Here is a 21,864-nt window from a genome sequence, read left to right on the forward strand (position 1 = left end):
TGTTAAGTAAAGCAGTAAAAGTTCCATTTATTCTTCCAATTGTAACTCACCATCTCCTTACCAAGTTTGTGTGTAGAAGCAATATGTGAACAAGAGTTGGCTCACTGTCCTCTACTTGAGTTTCAATTGACAAATGGGACAGAGAACTAGTATGTTGTGATCTATGAATTTAAAATTTTCAGAAGGATTTATTAGTGCTACAGACAATTTAACATTTTCAACCAAAGCTCACTCATCCTAATTCCAAATTTCCAACTACTAGTAGTCAGCCCTTCCATTCCTTTTGCACCATCAATTTTGTAAAATGAATCCTGTGACAGAATTTAGGAGCACTATCTTCAATATTCAAAGAAATCCTTGATGATACTTAAAGAAGACAACTACAAACAATTTCAATAGTTACAAACAATTTCAATAGTAAAATACATTAGCTCAGGGTCCAAAAGGAATTGCATTGCTCTCTTCCATAATTTGTCTCGTGTGTCTACCATGATGATCCTCAGGGTATAAATCATTGTGAAATGCTCCTAGATGAGGCTCAGGGTATATGAAAGCACTCATCCTTGATCTGGAAGCAAAAATAACTGCTACAAATTGGGGTAATAAACAAAACGGCGAGATTTTAGATAAGCCAGTATAAGTCACATTGCATTGCTCGCTTCCATAATTTGTCTCCTGTGTCTATCATTTCACCACCAAGGCATCTTGAAAGAGGCCCAATTCTCTCTTTATAGATTTCTCGACATACCCTGTTGCAACAATGTACGAACAGTTCCTTGGTGTTGGCGCCTATATGTGTTTCCATCTCCATTGCTATCTCAGTATTCATCCAAGTAAGTATACAGCATATCGTCTTTCTTTGACTTGCGCCGACTGAGCAAGGCTTTGAGGAGACGTTTACTTTTGCTAGGGTTTTGTTCATTCTCTTTTGGGCTGTCCCTCTCAGCTGGGAGACATAGTGAAGCCGATTTCCTTGGTTCGGAAGGGTACTACAAACAGAAAAGAAAAAACTTTTCAATTCAGAATATAAACATGAAGTCAATGCCCAAATATTGCAGTATCATAATCTGAAAAGAAATGAAAACTATGAAATGTGGACATGCATTAGAACAAAAGCAACATGTTTCATTGGCATATTCAGTTCAGTTTTTTTATCGTTGTTACTCTGCTATTGTACGAGCAGGAAGCACTAAGCATTCTTCTCTCGACCAACATTACCCGTTGTCTTGCATTATTAGAGCTTGGAGTAGTCGCCCGGCTTCGGATAGGAGTGGTTGGCCTACTTGAGAGAGAACCAGAACGTAAGAGTGGAAATGCAGACCGGAGGGGTGAGACTGTCCGCTTCTCTGATTTACAAATTAGCATTCATCAGTAAAACATTCCTAGCAAGGGACTTTCAGGCCTTTCTAGCCCAAAAAAAAAAAAGGGGGACGTCCAAACAAAAACATTAAATAACACATTCGCAAGGTTTGACACTGGGAAATATAGTTTCCGTGGGAGTAGACGTGTAGTAAATAAACAAATGATCTTTAGGAGTCTAATATATAGACACTACACCTGTGAAGGTAAAGGTTCCAGGTTGTGTAGGAGCTCGTGGAGAAGGTGATGGAGAACGCCCTTTTCTGTACAGAGAATCTAGTAAATTAAATAATAATCTTGGTGAAATTAGGAATGGATGAGTGATCAAAGACTTAGTTCATAAATTAAACGTGTAGCATTTACCTTACCAACAATGATGGGGTTTCTCGAATTGTCGCTCGAACAGCTTTAACAAAACAATCAAATTATAAGACAATCAAATTCGACAAAGATCTTGTAAACAGCACAAAAGAAATGTCCAATAGAACCAGGATACAATATAAAATACCGTTCTTAAAATGATGCCTCTCATCTTCATTATCTAGGTTGCATCCTTGATATTTTGATGCTGCACAGCTAGAACCCCTGATTGTCTCACCAACTGAACATAAGATACAAAAACGAAACCAGAAAATTCACCCAGCTTTGTCTCAGTAATATGGCAAAAGAAATGAATATTTTCTTCTTTATTCATGTCTCTCCCCCCCCCCCCCCCCCCCCCTTTGTAACATTTAGCAAAGGGAAGAGAATATTTGCCTGGTAGGATGTACCGCTTATGATACTTGGGAGTTGTGATGACCAGTGATTGTTGGGTTAGTCCTTCATGATCAATGTATGTTTGGCATGTCCGTAGTCTCTAAGATTCCCAGGAAAAAAGGAGTAAGAAAGAATCCCAGAAAGAGGAAAAGAATATTTCAGTACTCAGTGCTATTGCCATTGTGTTTGTTCAACAGTGTGTTAAGAGTAACCAATTTGTTTGAGTATTTAAGCTCCCTGATGTGCAATATTCTATAAATAATGAAAGTTAAAGGTACTGGAGCATTCTTTTGATAACCTACAAAACTTTCTGAACTCTCAATTCGTGGTCTTACTAGAAAGAGATTCAAGTTGAAATTTCAATTAAAAAGAGTGCACTGAATTAAATTACAGGCAGGACAGAATTTTCCATCATCCCATAATGATCATTTAGTAAATCATCCGCAATCCATCAAATTATATTACATTACATAAACACAATAATACAAGTTTCGTACGAATATCTCCTGGATATCTCTGCTAGGTTAACTTCTCTAATTATGCGACACCTCACTCAGTTCCATGTCCCTGACTTAATCAACTGTAGTTTCAACCATCAAATTAAAATTTCCTGATACAAAAACCCCAAAAAAAGACATCCTTATTTTGCATATGAGAGAGAGCTGAAATTTACCATATGAATAGAGGGTGACGGGCCAACACATAAGCCCTTTTGGGCTACCAACTAATCTGCTACTCGTATTTTTTCTCCCCCTAATTTTATGATTGACATATAAGAATGCCTTCACAGTGGTAGCCTTCTGTAATCAACTCATGACAAGGCTAAACGAATTAAAAACTGTGGCAGGCAAGTGTTAATAAGCCCAACAAAATTGACCTAATCTACTAGCACCATAGCACAAGGGCAAGAGAGGTATGCACATACTTCACAATGTATGAGAGAGAGAACGGAGGCATATATTGCACAAGGTCAAGGTGGGATTTGATCCCAGGTTGTAGCAACTATAATCCCAAGACATTACCAAGACAGCTGGCACCTTCAATATTTCCAATAAATTAGCTCTCTTGTAGAAAGGTTTGTGTTCATTTCTATAGCTATAGCAAAGCTCTGCTTTGGGATCACAAGGGGGTAGCTCAGTTGGCAAAGACCAACACCTCACAATTAAGAGGTCATGAGGTCAACTCTACTTGGGTCCTACCTATCCAAAAAACAAACTCTGCTTTGGGAGAGCAAACCGGCCATTTCAATGCTTCTCTCCCAGTCACTTCTAGCGAAACTAAAGATTATCCATTAGAGAACTGAAGATTTTCATTCTTCAATTTCTTAGTTGAGATCAAAGTTCAACAATATCAGATGATTTCATGCTTAACTCTCAAGTCTCAGACTCTCAATGGACATTTACCTTGAAACCTATTCAAGCTTTATCAAATATTTTGCACTGCTGGATTTTTGTCAGAGGTTTTAAGAGATTTCCTTCTTCAGTTGGTGGATACAGAAAGTTAATAGCTCGATAAGAGTTCTAAGAAATAGTCCTATTGCAAATATTTCATTCTTTAGATCTAACTGGTTGGGATTTCTTTCACTATAACTTCTCCAAAACAAAAATCCAAGATACAGTTGTATAAACTGATAAAGAAGAATATCCAGGCTAGAAGTACCTGTTCAATGCAAGAGACCCGAAGCTCAGTTCCCAAAACTTCATCAACTTTTTCATCCAAGAAACCATTAACCTTAAATGTCACAGAACCCAAATGGTCTACTGTATTAACTAGAGCTTTTATAGCATAATCTTTCAAAGTATCCACCACCCTTCAAGCATAAGAAAATGAGGAATCAGAAAAGTAAATAAGAGAAACAAAACTTTCATCCTCAAACTGCATAGAAGTATTTGATCCAGTAAAAGTAAATCAGAGAAAACTTACATCTGTTTCTGGTCATCATTGGTATAGGACAATTCGAAGTACTCTGCTGCAGAATATAACTGTGTCCTTAGATTCTTCAAATCCTGAAAATCCAATAAGAAAAAAAAAAAGGTGTTTTGGGAGGAGGGGTAGTTGATGAATTAAGAACTAATTCCAGTAATACAGAACACCATCACATAAATCCTGGAATTTCAGAATATCAGAAAACGCTTCTGGATCATCAAAATGATAAGCAAAAACATTTTTAAACCCATCCTGACCACTGAGAAAGGAAAAAAAAAAAAAAGTACACTGCATATGGAACCAACAAACGGGATCTTCAACCAACCAACCCAATCATGTCCCTGGAGAAGCAAAATTAAACAAAGACCATGTACGACTGAACTGAAGACATTAATGACGCACCAAAACTCCATTACTAATGCTAAACTGTAATACTATATGTTACTAATCTAGGATTACTATCTTCTCATGCTCATTCCAGAGAGAAAGATTAATCTCATTATGTTTCCATTAAACCACAGAGAACCAATTCCATTCGGAAACCAAAACACCCACAAGAGAAAACGCGAAGAGATTGGAGAGTACCTTGAGATTGTCCGAGAATACCAAGCTTTGTTCCATAGACAGCTCATCGTAAGTGGAAACTTCTTGAGGAACAGAGATTGAAGAAGATGACGGCATTTTCTTCCGCGAGGGGGGAGGAGGGGAAATGACCTGTGCAGCCTGCAACAAGAACCAGAACCCGTTTGCCGTTCAAAACCAATTCTCCTTTGCTACCCAGTAACTAAATCATAAAGGGCTAAACGAAAAGCCAAAATTATTTCATACTGAGCTGTTCCAATGCTCAAAGGTCCGACTCAGTGCATACTCAAAATACGGGAAGTAATTAATTAGGATAGGAAGAAAATTAGTAATTGGAAGCACATCTCCGTTCCTCCCTAGCAACTAGAATCCAAATATCCTATTCCACATTCGAAGCAAACCAAAAGAAACCAACAGAAGGACGAGAAGAAGCGCTTCATTCTGAAACCATTCTAAGGAACCCACTAATCTGCTATGCTATCTCTCCATCTTCCCCAAAACCAAGAACGAATAAAGAGAAGATGAAGAAATCAAGCTGAAGAAGAGGCGAGTTAGAAAGAGAAGGAACAGGGAAGGAAGACTAACCGGATTTTCCGCCTCCAACGGCTGAGACCCAAAACCTACTCCCCATTCAAATCATCTCTTTTCTTAAAAGAAGAAACACTCAGCAGAGTAGGGAACAAAGCATCCATTGGGTGGAGAAGATTTGACCGATAAATTTTTTTGACCGAAGTGTGTAAGGACAAAGAAAAGACGATAAAGAGAGAAAAGGTGTGATTTTTATCTTCTTCTTCTACTTCTTCTCTGGTAATTGGTTAGGGGTGTGTGAGAGGTAATAATAAAGGATAAGTCCTTAAACCCAACTTAAAAAAGTGTTTCTGGTCATTTGAAAGTAGTGAAGGAGAGAGAAGAAGGAGAAGAAGGGATGAGCCCCTTTACGGCTTTAAGGCTTTACCTTCCAAAATCCACATGAACAAGAGAGACGTCGGTAGCCAGGGTCAGTTCAGTCAGGTGGAGCAGGAGCACTACTAGTAGCCCTCTCTTTAATCTGGACTCTGAACTACAGAAGCCGCTTTGAGTTGCAGCAGAACTAAAGGACCAAAGGTGCAGACCCCACCCCACACCTTCTCTCCAACCTCATCATTATCATTGCCCTGGGTCCCTGGGTCCCTCCCAATACATGAATACATCTAGATCCACCAAACTTTGTTCCCTTCACTCATCTCTCTCATATTAAGACTTAGATTTTGTTATTACACTCCCATTTCCCAAACCCTGTAAGAATAAAGAGGGAATGGTGAGGGAGAGGTTTTTTCCACTATGAAGGAAAGCTTCTGAGAAGTAATTATAGGATTGGAATGGTCTCATCATCAATTCAAGAAGTGTTTGTGTGTCATTGCAGTCTAGCACTCAGGTCTGTGAATGAGTTGAGGTTGGTAGGTAGGATTCATTTCAACATTTTAAGCATTCTGACTGTTCATCCTAAAGTCCCAACAACCAATTCAATATTTTTTATTTAGCGCTGGGCCATGGTCTCATGGTATGCCCACAAAACTCCAAGCCAAATTTCAAACTTTCAAACTCAGACATTATAGAGAAAGGGACACATCTTCATCCAAAAGCATACTTCTTCACAAACAATTAATATTGATCCACAATCAACTACCTCTCTCTCTCTCTTTCTCTCTTTCTCTCTGTTCTTCTTCCTGATTTTCTTCCTCTTTTGAAGAAGATAAGGAGATGAATTCACCCTCTCACAGTAAGTACATAAAGGGGAAGACTCATGATGATCGATAATACTACGTACCACTGTAAATGAAACCCATCTGTGAAAACTTATGAACCCTCACAATAATTAATGCCATCTACCACTAGCATTTCGTTCGATCGATCGTAGTGCTGGCCATGAAGGCGTTGAGGCATTGTTTCAATCATGGTTGTTGCTCATGAAGGTGTATAGTTAAGGACACTAATGAGTTTGATAGGGGAGAGTGCAGACATCTTCTGAAATGAAAGGTCTCGAGAGATCGCTATGTGGATCAGGATCCTCTGTAGTACCAATGGGATGGCGGTGCATATCCTGACGGTACACCAGACCAGGTGACAAACATGACACACATGGAAGAGTAATGAGGGAATTGTTATTATTGGATATTAATCCCAAATATCCTAGAATCATCCCCTTCAAAAACATTCGTGATTGAGATCAATCACAACTGCCGATTCCGATTTGAATCGAGCAATTCAATTTCAATTTTGAAACCATAATGCCCAAGAATTACCATCATCTGGAACCACTCCCAAGAAACAACTTGGAGAAACCAACAAGGCAAAACGGTTAAAAAGGAAACACATCATTGTTCAAAGGGTACTTAATTATTATAAGAACCTTGTTAAGAAACTTAAAGCCCTCACTTCCTAGCCGTCAAGTAATATAATTTAAGGGAGAAGATCGATGTCAGGCTGTTTTGTGGGGTCAATGAGAATGCACACAAGGGCATCAAGTCAATGAGGTGAGATATTTTCAATTCGAGAGAGGGGATGGGGTAGCCATTTCATGCAATCCTGTATTTAGGCGCGCAGACGATACACAGTTTGGTAGGGGCCTTTTTCCTTAAAATTGAAGATAGAAGATGAATAAGATTCGTCCTAGTAGCATGGAAGGGGGGATGAGAATTGTCAAAATCAATTTATTCCAATTTCCATTCATCATTTTTGGTCTCTTCGAACTGATTGATCGATGTGTACTAGGACTAGATTTTAGTGTTCATGTTGATCCCATGGCCTATTCTACTTACTTGAATCATGCTAATAATATGTTTACCAAAAAAAACAAATCATGCTAATTATCACGTACTGATGATATCGATATGTATTGGTTGATACGATCAATATACCATGATCCACGAAGATTAGGGTTATTGAAAATCAGATTCGGAATTTGGATTGGTCAATGCTGATCTTCATTCAAATCGAATTGGTTTTAAAAACCCTAGAATTGTCCCCAAAGAATTGAGAACCCAATGATCTGAATACTCAAAAAAAAAATTGGACCGAAATTTTGAAAAACAATATCAATCATCGCATTTTCAACTCAATTCCGAGTTTTCAATGCTGCGATTTTTGAATTGGACTCCCCACCCAATGAGTGCCCAGTGAGGCATCCAATGGCGGGACTGTTCTACATGTGTCAAGATGCGCATCGGGGTAACGCCAGACACTCATCCCGGCACGCTGCAAGCAGCCAGCCTTCGACTGTGCACTCACCTCTGCACACCGGACGAGGTGGTCGCAGGAAAGAGAGCCAAATTCGTGACTTATGGATACGTTGCGTCCATTCGTACGCAAGGGTAGGAGGATCAGAGGCAGAAGACATCAGAGGACCACGGTGGGGGAGTGGGGATGGGATGGAATGATAATAGCGGGATTCTCGCCGGGGAAAAAGAAGAGCAAAAGCTGGTTTTTTTAATTTATTTATTATTTTCCACCTCTTAATGAATCTTTGTCTTTAACTTGACTCTTTATTAATGAAGCAGGGGGGACGATTAGATTACAACCTGGGACCTGCTGCTAGCAGGGATACCACCTTGTATAAGTTTAAAAGTTTTGCTTTGGAATTAAGTTTACTTATTAATCATTGCTGAGATGCTAAATACTCTTTAAAATATTGTAAACTGAGACAGACTGAGAGAGAGAGTATTTTATGTGCAATTCTGAGCTTTTTAGGCTTAGGTAATGTTAAGAGTGTTCCTTCATGCAGCTAGGAGCATTATAAGACTCCAATCCAATGCCAACCATGGTTTGAGGTATCGGTATCGGTATTGGATCGTCCGATAGGTTGATGTTGTACGGTTTTAAAGGTGTCTGATATCAATACCTGATCAATATCATATCGGTGGAACAGTACAAACAAGGGATAAAATAGTTAAGAAAACCCATTTTTAAGAAAACCCAGATATAAACTTGTCTACAACCAACCTATATCGATACCGTATCGATTTTGAAGATGACCGATATTGTGCACTAAAACCATGATGCCAACACATCTCTGACTCCAACAGTAGTTTATTAGTTAAAACTTACAAAAAACACGAGTGAGACCAAAATGGATGATATCTTCGAAGGTCTTTCTTTGGACTATTGTTTTAGATTTAGTTTTTTTTTTGGTAGAATGTTGCCATTGTTTTAGGGATCACTTAGACAATGTTTTGCGTTGGGATTTTATGTTTGCTTTAAGCATCATTGACAATTATGACCGTGGGTGAAGATGAGATGCCCATGTCACAGTTTGAGGAGTCTCATCTATGATTTAACCATCTAGAAAAAGGTGGATGAAGAGATTCCTTTTTCATCATGGGTAAAGGAAAAATGTAATTCATATTTTTTTTGGTCAAACTAGTTGCAGAATTATTTCTCACTAAATATTAGAATAATGAATTAGCTTCTCCTAATTTAATCCAATTATTGTGCAATACTTCCAAAATAGTAAGGATATCTCTTTTATTTCATTATGGTAATTAGTATTAGGAAAAAAGATCTTTGCTTGGGGGTATATTCTATGCCCTCTCATAGGGCATTGTGAAATGATGCCCATGCCCCCTAGGTGGATACCCAGAGGCGCTCCCCCTTTTAGCCCAGGTGCGGGTGTAGAAACCATGCAACCAAGTAGTGATCTCATGCCCTTAATATTATTCAACATTCTGTATCTGAGTTGAGTACAACTCATGGAACCATTTGATTGAAGTTAAACTTACGACATATAATTCCAACTCTAACTATTGTAATGTTTGGTTTTCATACCGGGATTATTGTCAACAAAGGATGTTGTCGCCTAGTCGATTTTCGTTGCCTTCGCCGTCACCCCAGCAGAGCCAATTTTTATGAGTGGGTGATGTTGGATCTTTGTAATTGCAATGATTGTTGTAATTTTATTTTGTATTATCATGCGGTGCTTTGATCCGTTTTAACTTTCAACCTTTTTTATTTATTTTTATTTTTTTTTGTGTGTAATAATTGACGATAGTATACTGACACAAATAAAATTAAGAAGGAAATTACAACCCCATGAAGATAGAGTCCCACAATGTGAGTTTGATATCTTTCAACTCTTATTACACAACTCAACTAAAGAACCCATCGTTGGTAATTTCACACAACTCAATAGAGACACATGATTGTATAGTTGAATATGATTTAGATCCGGCTCAGGTTCGGTTTATACAATTTACATTATATTTGGTTTGGTTCAATTCAATTGATGATTTTTAGTCTAAAACCAACCAAATAAAAATCTACTTAAAAATTTTTTTTACCAAATTTGTACCCGATTTCTTTGGGCCATATTTGGTATGATTTCTATTTCAATTTCTAATTGATTTCATGAAATAGTCAACAAATAGATTCTTGATCAAAAAATTGAAATTGTTTTGATTGTATTAATATGAAATATTTCAAAAAAAAATTTAAAAATCCATTTGGTAGTTTAATTTTTTAAAATATATTCTTCATATTTCTTTGGGAATGGCGGCAGTGAAGGCGACGGGCAATAGTGGTGGTGGCAGTGGCAAGGACGAGGTGGTGGTGAGCCCATTAGGAGAAGTAGATGGGTGGTGTTTTATTTTCAACCTAAAATTACTACTTTACCCATCAAATTAACCATGTGCTCACTAAAGAGCAAGAGTAAAATCAAATGAAATAGAAATTCTGAAAGATCTCCTCAGCTATTTCAGAATTTCTATTCCACTTGATTTTTTCTATTTCACTAAAATAAATGTACAAAAATCATTTTAAACAATTTCTGAAATAGAAATCACCCCTGAAATTGAAGTAGAAATCACACCAAAATCAGCCCGAATCGATTCAAATTCATTCGATTGGATTTTAAACGGCCGATTTCAATTCTATTTTTGGTCCGGTTCTAAACTACTGACACCAAAGACCCATTCTAGAACTAGATGCCACGGCCGCTGGTTACAAACTGCGAGATCCCCCATAAGGCCCAGCAAAGAGAAGCTCTATAAACCAAAAAAGCCACCGGCGATACTCACAGTGAAGTTGGGGGGAAAAAGATTATAGAAGAAGAGATGGTGGTGATGGAGAAGCTGAAGATGTTCGTGGTCCAAGAACCTGTTGTCGCAGCTTCTTGCCTTATAGCCGGTGTCGGTAAGTTCGTACTTTCTCCCAAGCCTTATTTTGAGCCCTGATTTCTGTTTCTTTATGTTGATTTTCAGTTTTTATGTCATTTAATTAAGCTAAAAAACTAGGGCAATGCCAGGATAGTCTTAAGGGATGGTTTGTTATGGTGCGAAGATTGGATCAGGTTTTCATATTTTCAAGTTTAGAGATTGTTAATCAAATTAGAGATCATCTGAGTAGTATCCTCCTTTCGTGTGTTGATGTCCTTGAAGATTCGGGATTCATGATTTGATCGCTCTCTCATATTTTAAGATACCGAATTCCGGTTTAAATTAAAGAATGGGAGTTCGATTGACTAAGCTGGATTTGAGTACGATGGATCTTGTCGGGGTAGTTGCAACTGATTTTCATTTCTGGTAATATGGATTTCATCGATTTCGCTATTATGTCCTATAGATTTTCTGTTCCCATCTTTCTTGATTGTTGTCATTCGGTGGCATTGCTTCCATTTAACTTTGCATTGCACTTGGCAATAGGCTGAGAGTACGACCTGCAAGTCTGTCATGTGATCATCTGCATTGAGAATCAACTGCTTGGGATCCTTTTGTTTCGATGTAAAATTTTATATGTTCAAAAAAATTCCAATGTTTGTTTACATAAGCTCTTTTGCAACGAAAACATAAGTCAAATGAGGCCTTTAAGGCAAAGGCATGTAGCTGCCGGCTTCGAATGCAATCACAGGATCCAAGAATGCTCGCAAAGGCAAACTCAGTGGGAGGTGGTGGGTAAGCACGGAGGAGAAGAGTTGAAAGTAATCCTTGGGTCGGTCATGCTGATCTTAACCAATGATAAGAGAAGTCCAAGAAACAAGGTTTATGTCATTTGGTCGAACACTTGATGAGCGGCCTTCAAGCAGCCACACTTGGCGTATTTGTTTGATAAGATGATAATTAATGAAGAGGTCAAAGTCGTGGTTGTGGGCGAGCATATGGTGGTGGAGAGCTCGGCCTTGGTTGAGGCAGCGGGTGCCGGGTGCAGCCTTGGAGGAGGGTGGCGCAGGCTTGTGAATGGGGTTTGTTAATGGCATAGAAGAGGCTGAGGGCCTCTTGGAGTTGACCATGGGCACAAAGATTGCATATGTGTTGATGCTGAACAGAGTCGGGTTGGTAGATGCTTGAGTTGGGGATTGTGTAGAAGCCACTGTAAAAGGAATTCTCCTATCTCCATCGCTACGTGCATGTCCATCGTTCCAACCCCATGTAGAAAGTACTGGAATCAAGGGACCTAAATGGAGTCGATGCTCTGAAACCTTTTCCTATTTTCATTGTTTCGTTGATGATCAGATCATTGTTCCATATTTTCCAAGGATTTTGTCATTGAAGGGGGACTTGTGGTTGTGGCGCGTGAACAAGACATGAATAGATAGGAACAAGTCCAACAAAAGAATGGAGTTCTATGAAATAAACCCGGCAATCAAACAATCTCTTTTGACCAAATAAAAACTGGAAAAGAAACATGAAATAGAGAAGATACTTATTAGTTGGATCAATATCTCTTCGACAAGAAAGCGGAGGCGACGACCCTGAATAACAAGAACCAACTGAAAGGAACAGGACACATCAACCGAAAGCCTGAAACAAATCAAACCTATCTTCAGCCTTGTAGATTTCTCAAAGTACCATCGAATGTTAAGAATCATTGAGAGACCGATTGATGGAGAGAGATTACTCTCTGCTCACTGACCCGTTTGGCAGTTGTAGCTACGAGAAAATGAAACCTAAAGAATGATGAGGAATGAGAGAGGAGCTTGCAGAGGCTTCGTAGAGGAGCTTGTAGAGGCTTCAATCCCCGATTGGTTTGGGGGTCGCAGTGGCGAGAACGAGAAGCCTAAAGAACGATGGGGAATGAGAGAGGAGCTTGTAGAGGCTTCAATCCCCGATTGGTTTGGGGGTTACAGTGGAGAGAACAAGAATCCTAAAGAACAATGGGGAATGAGAGAGGAGCTCAAAGCTTCACAGAGAGGCTTGCAGAGGCTTTGGAGATCATGTTTTGGGTTTTGGGTTTTTGGGCCATTTACAGGGAACATTTTACCCACAAATCTAGGGTAATTTTCCTTACTTTATTCCGAAAATGTTGGTTGTCTGGTAAAATTTTCCCTCGTGAAAAATTTTCAACTTTCGAAACAAACAACGCAAATTTTAATTCTATAAAACTTGTTATACTGACTATTTTACGCCAAAACAAACAGAGCCATTGGGAAATTTGTTTACACATGTGGTATTTGAATCATAGTTGAAAAAACCAGGTTTTGACTTGGCCCCGAGTCAAGTCAAAAAAATAAAAAACCTGGTCAAGAGTCTTGAAGACTCGCCCAGTGTTAAAAATGACCAAACTTGGTCCGAGTCTCATATGACTGTGTTTTCACCCAAGTCAACTGAAAATCGCCAAGTTTGGTCATTTGCCCCTCCCATTAAATTTTTTTTAATTCTTGTTGTTGAAACCAAAACTTGATGTAGATCAAAACATGAAGAAGAAAAGACCAAAACACTGTTTAAAACATGAAGAAGAAAAGACCAAAACTTGATCTCCTTTATTTTTGTTTGAATTCCATTATACCCTAGATTTTGCTGCTCAGCCATATTTGACCATCAAAATTATTTCAAAGTCAAACTACAGCCTCCATACTACATCCCCTCCACTCGATCCAACTTGCAGCTCCATTCTCCCACTCCAGCCCTAATTTACATTGTCTCTGTAAACCCAAAAAAACCCTAAATTCCAGAACCATTACTTCCAACCACTCAAATCCAACCAAATTGGGTCCGAACCTCCCTCCCACTGTCCCCTACATTCGATCCAAAGCTCTGCCCCAAAATCCCCTTTTAAACCCTAGTTTTGACTGTTTTCCTATTTCCCAAAACCCAAAACCCAAAACCCTAACCCTAATTTCTGAAATTTTTAATCTTTATCTAAACCTAATCATTCCTACATTAATAGCTTCCCCTAGGCCTGCCTATTAAAACCATATAAGAATTACCCCATTCCCCCAAACCTAACCCTAGAAATTGACCTAAAAACCCTAATTCTGCCCCATTCGAACCAGAAACCCCTTTTGATCCTATTGCTTGGCCTCTAGTAGGATCCCTCTCCTATCTAGAGCTACATTAAGAATCTACTGAAAAGGTCAATGTCGAAGAGAACAAAGTAAACAAAGCTGAAACAACAGAAGATGTAGAGGTGGTTGAGAGCACTCCACAGGAAATTGTTGGCATTCAAGATGTTGTTCTCTATTAACATGACATACACAATTGATATTGATTCAGAGGTCGAGCACATAGAGTTTGTTTTGCCACCATGGTTCTTTGAAGAGAAAGCTCCACGCCTTGAAGATTACATTCATAAAGTCTAGAAGCAACCAAAATTCTGTTTGGGAATGGTCAAGTCTGCAACCCGCATGTTGTTTCCCCCTCATCACTACAAAATTCGAGGATCCTTCCTGGTTTTGCCACTCATCTATCTCAACATCCTCATCTCTGCTACACGTAGCTTATCTATATGACGCTTCTTAACTTCCCAACGCTCTGCACCATACATCATAATCGGTTTTATGACTATCTTGTAAAATTTTCCTTTAAGCTTTAAAGGGATCCATCGATCACATAGCTCTCTGGATGCACCTAATGTAGTCGTAGATAGGTAGGAGACCTACTAGGAGCCAGATAACAGGATCACTAGCAAAAGGGGTTTCTGGTTCAAATGGACGACACTAGGTTTTAGGTTAATTCTAGGGTTTAGGATGGAAATTTGGGAATGGGTCTTATATAGGTATAATATGCAGGTCTAGGGGGTTATTATGGGATAAAAATAATTGGATTTGGTTAAGTTTGAAAATCTACAGAATTAGGGTTAGGGTTTCGGGTTTTAGGTTTAAGGATCTAGGCTGAAAACTGGGGTTTAGATGGTCAGATGGTACTCAAATTGGGATTGAGTGTAGGAGGGAGAGGGAGGGATGTTTACTGGAAGTTTGGCACAGATCTGATGGTTGGAAGGTGAATGCTTGGGGATCAAGCTAAAATTCGAAGGAATAGTTGCAGGTTTAATGTAGGGGATGGAAGGCTGGCTGTAGTGATTTGATTGGGTCGATGGGAAAGGATGGATTAGGTTAGAGGATGAAGAGGGGAAGGATATATACAGGAAACTAAAATTACTTACTGGTTTGATCTCCTTCAAAGGCAACAGCAGCAGCTTGAAGAAGCTCGATTGAAGAAGAAAAAGAAGAACCTCCCGATACTGGACAAACGCAAGGAGTCATGAGAGTCCACTCACCCTTCACCTTGAGATCTACAAGGCAACACTCACACAAGGGAGCAATGGCAGCAACAAAGGCAGCAAGCATAAAGTTGAGTTTTTTATTAATCAAATTCGAATCCAATGCTGACTTCCCTTACAAACTTATATAGAAGACTCAAAAATAGACTTAGACACTAAAAAGGAAAGGCGTACCCCTATCCCTAATCTATTAGGTAACTTAAACTGACTAGGAAATTAGAATACTAAAGGAAATAGACTCAAAACATGACTGGACTTATAGAGTCCTAATCCAGCCCAACTTACATCACATGACCACTTTACCAAGTCACATGATCATTTAAATTGAACCAATTGGATGCAACTAATTTAAACCGGTTCAATTAAAAAACATAAAACTAAGTATTGGGCTAATCCCGTATGCAACCTATATACCCCTAGTTTAGGCTCATTAAAGTGGCCTATTACATAGAAAACCCTTGGGATCAAAGCTCCAACATATATATATATATATATCGCAATCCTAGACTTATTCCTAATAAAAGAAGCCCAGTTTGGTGATAATTTTGCATCAGCACCTCTCCACTTCATCCATCCTACTTTAATCCGATGTGAGCCATCATCTTCTATATCACCTTTCTTACTGATGATTGATCCTAGATACCTAAAATGGTCACTTTGCGGAATATCCCTCTCATAACTTTCGGCCCTCATTATCCATCCCGGAGTTGCTAAGGTTACATTACCATATACTCCGTCTTGATTCTACTTATCTTCAAAACCTCTTGATTCCAAAGTTGATCTCCATAATTCTAGTTTGGCATTAATTCTAGCTTTTGCCTCATCCACCAAAGCAAAAAGCATGCACCAAGGGACCTCTCCTTGGATTTCTCTGGTTAACTCACCTATGATAAGCGCAGACAGATAAGGGCTTAAAGTTGATCCTTGATGTAACCTAACTGTTATTGGGAATTCACTACCTTGACCCCCCACGGTTCTTATACTAGACACCACACCATTATACCTATCTTTAATTATGTCCACATAATTACTTGAAACATTTCTCCTCCGTAGCACATGCGGGATTAAATCTCTAAGAACTTTGTCAGAAGCTTTCTCTAGGTTAATAAAAGACTATGGAGATCCTTTTTGTTCTCTCTATATCTTTCCATGAGTCTCCTAGTAGGTAGATAGCTTCTGTTGTGGATCTTCTTTGTATAAAACCAAATTGGTACTCTGAAATAGTGCTCTCTTTTCTCAAGTGTGTTTCAATAACCATCTCCCATAATTTCATAGTATGACTTATTAGTTTTATGCCTCTATAGCTGTTGCAACTTTGGATTTCACCTTTATTTTTTGTAAAAAAGGACCACAATGCTTCTCCTCCATTCATTTGGCTTTTTCTCAATGCACATATTCTTATTAAACAACCTAGTTAACTAAGATAAGACAATTTCCTAAGTTCTTCCACACTTCTATTGAGACTCCATCTAGGCCTGGAGCCTTGGCTATTTTTATCTTTCGCAGTGCTTCTTTTACTTCAGAAACCCTAATTTTACTTATATACCTCCGATAGGTGACTTGATGTGTAGTGCCTTCTTCCGATCCACTATAACTTGGATTGGTTTCATTAAGTAGGCTGTAGAAATAACGATTCCATCTCTCCTCGATGTCCTCATCCCTTGGTAGGACTCTACCATCATCACTTTTGATAAATCTAACATGGTCGAAATCTCTACTCACCCTTTCCTTCATTCTAGCTATCTTATGGATAGTTTTTCCCTTTCCTTGGTGTTCAGGTTTTTATAGAGATCTTCATATTTCTTCGTCCTTGCATTCCTAATAATCTTCTTAGCTTCATTTCTAGCAGATTTATACCTTTTTAGATCTTCTACATCCTTAGTCCTTTGTCATGCCTTGACACTAATTTTCTTAGTCTTGATGGCTGCGTGGACCTCATCATCCCACCACCAAGTCTCCCTAGGAGAATAACATTTTCCTTTCGATTCCCTTAGGACCTCTTTAGTTGCCTTCTTAATACACGTAGACATCTTGTTCCACATCAAATTAGTATCTCCCCTCCAAATCTCACTTTCCTTGTTTGACCACTTTGTCAGTAAATGACTTCAAGGAGTCTCCGGTCAAGTTCCACCACCTTACCTAAGAGTAGATAGGCTTCTCTATCTTACGATCCTGCGTGATGAGACACCTATCCATGACCACCAATATATGTAGAGTAATTAAGCTCTCCCCTGGGATAACAAATGGAAAATTATCTTTATTCTTCTTGGAGTTGGGGTATGGGCAAAGTTTGTGTTGGGAACTTGGGGAGGTGATGACAATAGTGAGGACCATTTCTTTTCTTATACCTAGAGGTTGTTAGCTTGTGTTGTGAAACTGTTGTGTGCTTATGCATGTCCGGTTGATTGTGTGGTGAGAATTACTGTTGGGAATTTTCTTATTGTAATGCATTTTTTGGGAAGGATTATCCATCTAACCCGCTTGCTTATTCATTGCAAATTTCCAGGCCTTTTCCTTCCAGCTGTGGTCAGGCCTATCTTGGACTCTTTTGAGACATCCAAGCAAGTTCCTCAACCTGCTTTAAGTGAGGTGAGTATCTAGTTTTGGATGATCAAACTTACCGAAGTGTCCATTTTGCATGGTAAAATTGTGTTTTACTTGTGCTCTGTTGCTGTTGGAACTTTCATTATATTTGAAATGCTTTTCTGTTGTCTAAGAGCCCAATCATTTTGCAACTTTGAATGTGCTATTTTCAAACATCTTGCGTTCTGCAGGAACTTCTTACAACCTGTTTTTGGCGGTTTGACGAAATTTTCTACTGCCATAACCTACCTTTACGTTTAAGAGCCTAGATCCTCATAAACATGAATTCATGGTGTTGTGGTGCTCCATTATCTCAGAACGATTTTCTTTCCTTAATCACTGAGATTTTGGAAATGTTGTTTCACATGGTAATGTAGCCTTGACCTTGTATCTGATTCTTTGTTGCTTATTCAAAACAAACTTCGCAGGTGGTTGCAGGAATGACTGGTAAGAAACAGTAATAGTTTCCAATACGGATGGAGTTTGCAATTCATCTTTTTCATTTATTATCTGTTGAATAAGTCCTTCAGCAAACTCTGCATTCTGGAACAAATTTTGATCGATTGAAGCATATTCCATTTCATTGGACTTGTAAGCATGTGAATGGCTGCAGAACTGAAACTGTATTTTCTAGTTCCTTGTTCTCGTAATCTTTATTCACTGGTTAATTTAATGGGCACTCTGTTAATTTTTGGGAATGAACTGTTGTAAGGCCTCTGCTTGCCGCTACAGTATGAGTTACATTATACACTGTTAATTTGTTTGTGCCTTAATTAGTGTGTCCCTATTTATCTTGTCAAATGTCCATACCAATTGCCAACAAGATGAAACTCCATGCATGTGCATAGTTTTGAGATACCTGGGAGTCTGGGACTATAGAAAACCCATTTTGATACTATGTAAATATACATCCCAAAAGCTTGAACTATTGAATGGAGGTACTCCTAGGTAGGGGGTGTCATTTTCCAGCACAAACCAATTGGACCGACCAAAACCAACTTGGAAAACCAGACCGAACCGAACGAGCTAGTTTGGTTTTGATTTGGATTTTCATGAAACCAATAGAAGCCTGAACTGTGCAACCAAAACCGTAAACCAAAAAACCCGATTACAATCGATACAAAATTGGAAAAATATTATGAAAGAAAACATGTTTTCCACTTTTCCCGTTATTTTTAATGCATATATGAAAAATCGAAACCAAACCAAGAACAACTCGATAATAGATTGATAAAAATTCGGTAAATCAAACCGATAAAGATAAAATGATATTTGTCTTAATAATTTGGTTTCGGTTTGACTTGATATCAAACAAAAACCAATTCAATCCAATTGAAACCAAACCAATCGTTTGACAATCCTACTCACAGGTAACGAGGGACGGCAAGCCTCATCGGCAACCCAACAAACAAAGATGGAATTGATTGACAAAAAAAAAGAAGCTGAGGCAGCGATGTCAATGGATATTCGAAAATCCGTATTCGATCCACGTTCATATTTGTTTAGGAGCATCTGAATCCATCCAAAAACTAATCGGATACGAATATGATAATCCTCCTATCCGATCGACTATTATCCTATTCGTTTAACAATCTAACTATAAAATGTCTGAAATATATCTGTGTCCGTCTATCTGTTTAAGTTACCTTATTGGATTTTGTTTTTTTATTTTTATAATTTATAAGTTAAGATCATGGGATTTTTTTTTAGATTTTCTATTAGTTTATATATATATTTAATGGATTGTGATACATGGAATCACATATCTATTAAAACAAAAAGTAAAAATCGTAGAAAAATCAAAGACTACAAAGAGTAGAAGAAAGGGTAATTGCTGAACTCTCAATTTTCAACTCTAACCCTCATCAATAAAATGATGTTATCCAAATCCGTTCGAAAACTAATAGAATATTATCCGAATCCATCCGAATATAATCGAATATGAATATAATAATGTCACTATCCAATCGAATTCAATCTGTTTACATCCTTAGAGGCAGGCTTGCTCCAAAGCTAGCGAAGATCCTTGGGCCTTGGCTGCCGCTCTTGCTTGACGACCCTCCATCAACAGAAACTCATTAACCCATTCACATGGACATATATGACGTTCGAGTAGAGCAACTCTTTCTCTCTTAAATCCCAGCATTAAAAGTGAATAATTTGCACTTTACGGCTACCCATTAGTTTCCTTTTTTCTCATACAAAGTGAAGAGTTTTGCTTAGTTTTCTTCTCTTTCCCCTTTCTGTGGTTAGTTTCGGTGTGTGCGTGTGGACAAGACAATCCCTGGAAGAGAAAAAAGATTGAAAGTTGCCCATCAACTCTTTTAGCTATAAATCCCAAATCACAAAAACTCTTTTAGCTATAAATCACAAATCCAATCCCACATGATGGAACAATGATCTTGGGTAGATGACCATGAATTGTTTGATAATTGTGGTCTGTATTAACTATAACGACAATGACAATTACACCAAATGCAGAGTCAAAGTTCCTCATAGTTACTGATGATTTCGCACTTTATTTCTTTATTTTACGGCCAAAACCTTCTGGCTGTGCTTTGTCTATAGCCATGGATGGTAATTCATATTTACAGAAGAAAGATCAGAGATTCAACGAAGCGGCAAGGTTAAAGAAAGAAGACGCCTAGCCTGTAAGTGCTTCCTCTGCCACAGCTTGTGCTTGGTAGTGAAAGTGCGGCAGATCGAATGACTAGTCTCTGTCGATCAAACTATGTGTCCCATTTTGCTTTGTCTTCCTATTCCGCCATGGGACCACCTGCTTCAACCCTTGACAAATGCTTGCCTGCAAAATTAAATTTAATACAGAGATGTAAAGGTCTTCCTTCACAAAGTCACAAACAATGTTCTTCTTCGCTTACCTTCATGCAGTCCTGATGAAAAACATTACATTAGAACAGTATAATATACAGAAATCTGAAGCTCTCAACTCTGAAGAACACAGAAGAGGGGAGAAATTGCTACATGGGTAGATATTTTGTCTTGCTTTGCTTTTGTCCTTTTGTATCTTTTTTCTTTGGAAAGTAAAGACTAAAAGAGTGGATTGCCCAGGGGACCAACTCTGAAAAAGTCAAAGCAGGGGTTGTGAGTGAAGACTTTTAGCAATTTCATCCACTGAAAAGCTGTCTTATTAGTGTCCTCGGATTCTATCCTTTTTGCTTACCCACAAACAGAAAATTGTTTCTACCCACATTTGCCTAGTGAAATTATTGACCAAAAGAAAAAAGAATCCGGAGAAATCGTCTGAAATTTTCAAGAGAGTGAAAAAAAAAAAAAAGAATTATAGGACCCAACAAGTAATCTCAAAAAAATTAAGGGAAGGGAAAGAGTCTGAATGATTGAAAAATCCAAAGAATAAGAAAGAGAAACCTTGGATTAAATTTAAATGGAAGAAATTGGAAACAAGAAGATGACATTGGTAATAATGATAAGGAGTGAGTGCTTGCTTACCCAGAATTGAGACGATTTGCTGTAAGGGAGGCTCAAGAAACTTCCATTCCTCTTGAACCTGGTAATCTTCACCTTTGTATTTGTAGTTCCTCCACCACCAATCTCCCCAATTCCTACTCCAAGAACCACAGCAGAAGAAGAAGAAGAAGAGGAACGGGAGATGACGAAACCACAATCGCCAACAACCTGATTCCGCTTGGAGGAGGAATAGGAGGTCTTCCTACCCCAAGAACCAAAGTACCCTCTGCTGCTGCTGCTGATGTCTCTTCTCTGGCCATGAAGCATCCCATCACCTTCACTATCATCAGGGCTTCCTCCTCTGCGAAAGGAGGAAGAAGTGAAGGATGAGGAGCGGCCATGAGCAACGTAGGGGCCATCAAGAACAGTGGTTGGGGACAGCGTGCGGTTGCTGGAGCTAAATATTTTGTTGTTGAAAATGGACGATTCCGTCAACTGTAGCCGTGGTGGAAGCTCCAAACATCTGGCCACAGCGAAGGAGGTGGCAGTAGAGGTGGGAAGGGGCTTACCCGGTGCTTCTTCCCAGAGGAAAGGAACGGAAGCAGGGGGTCGGAGTGGTGGGGTCAACATGCCCGTAGGTGCAGAAGGGTCATACGATTGGTGTGGAATCCTTGAGAAGAGGGAGAGCTTTGGTGGTGTTGTGGACCTTATTGTCTTCAACCTTGCTTCCTCCATCGTCTCTGCTTGTGCTTCAGATTCGGATCCCAT

At 38.8% G+C, this 21,864-nt stretch overlaps 3 protein-coding genes across 5 annotated transcripts; 1 reads left to right on the top strand and 2 right to left on the bottom strand.

The window, feature by feature from the left end:
* Positions 1 to 407: 407 nt before the first annotated feature.
* On the bottom strand, positions 408 to 5,348 carry LOC122645062 (protein ABIL3-like). Of its 3 annotated transcripts, XM_043838423.1 has the most exons (11): positions 5,209 to 5,348; positions 4,627 to 4,764; positions 4,039 to 4,121; positions 3,775 to 3,925; positions 2,116 to 2,215; positions 1,868 to 1,960; positions 1,723 to 1,765; positions 1,558 to 1,622; positions 1,219 to 1,346; positions 790 to 989; positions 408 to 475 (listed from the first exon to the last, which is right to left on the bottom strand). In XM_043838423.1, the coding sequence occupies exons 2-10, from the start codon at positions 4,720 to 4,722 to the stop codon at positions 819 to 821; spliced, it is 930 nt and encodes a 309-aa protein (XP_043694358.1). In that variant the 5' UTR covers positions 4,723 to 4,764; positions 5,209 to 5,348; the 3' UTR covers positions 408 to 475; positions 790 to 818. The 3 variants fall into 3 exon arrangements, with proteins under 3 accessions (XP_043694358.1, XP_043694347.1, XP_043694351.1); XM_043838412.1 differs by lacking the exon at positions 408 to 475 and having other exon boundaries at positions 604 to 989; XM_043838416.1 differs by lacking the exons at positions 408 to 475; positions 5,209 to 5,348 and adding an exon at positions 4,953 to 5,045 and having other exon boundaries at positions 604 to 989; positions 4,627 to 4,834.
* Positions 4,522 to 18,387, top strand: LOC122645091. Its single transcript, XM_043838439.1, has 5 exons — positions 4,522 to 4,532; positions 8,362 to 8,367; positions 10,702 to 10,785; positions 17,594 to 17,676; positions 18,099 to 18,387. Exons 3-5 carry the CDS (start codon positions 10,707 to 10,709, stop codon positions 18,129 to 18,131), a joined length of 195 nt encoding a protein of 64 aa, XP_043694374.1. The 5' UTR covers positions 4,522 to 4,532; positions 8,362 to 8,367; positions 10,702 to 10,706; the 3' UTR covers positions 18,132 to 18,387.
* A 1,981-nt stretch (positions 18,388 to 20,368) lies between these two features.
* LOC122645083 (uncharacterized protein At4g00950-like) lies at positions 20,369 to 21,864 on the bottom strand. Its single transcript, XM_043838433.1, has 2 exons — positions 21,139 to 21,864; positions 20,369 to 20,473 (listed from the first exon to the last, which is right to left on the bottom strand). Exons 1-2 carry the CDS (start codon positions 21,862 to 21,864, stop codon positions 20,381 to 20,383), a joined length of 819 nt encoding a protein of 272 aa, XP_043694368.1. The 3' UTR covers positions 20,369 to 20,380.

The sequence above is a fragment of the Telopea speciosissima genome, chromosome 1 (genome assembly GCF_018873765.1).
Source record: "Telopea speciosissima isolate NSW1024214 ecotype Mountain lineage chromosome 1, Tspe_v1, whole genome shotgun sequence".
NCBI classification, from domain to species: Eukaryota; Viridiplantae; Streptophyta; class Magnoliopsida; order Proteales; family Proteaceae; genus Telopea; species Telopea speciosissima.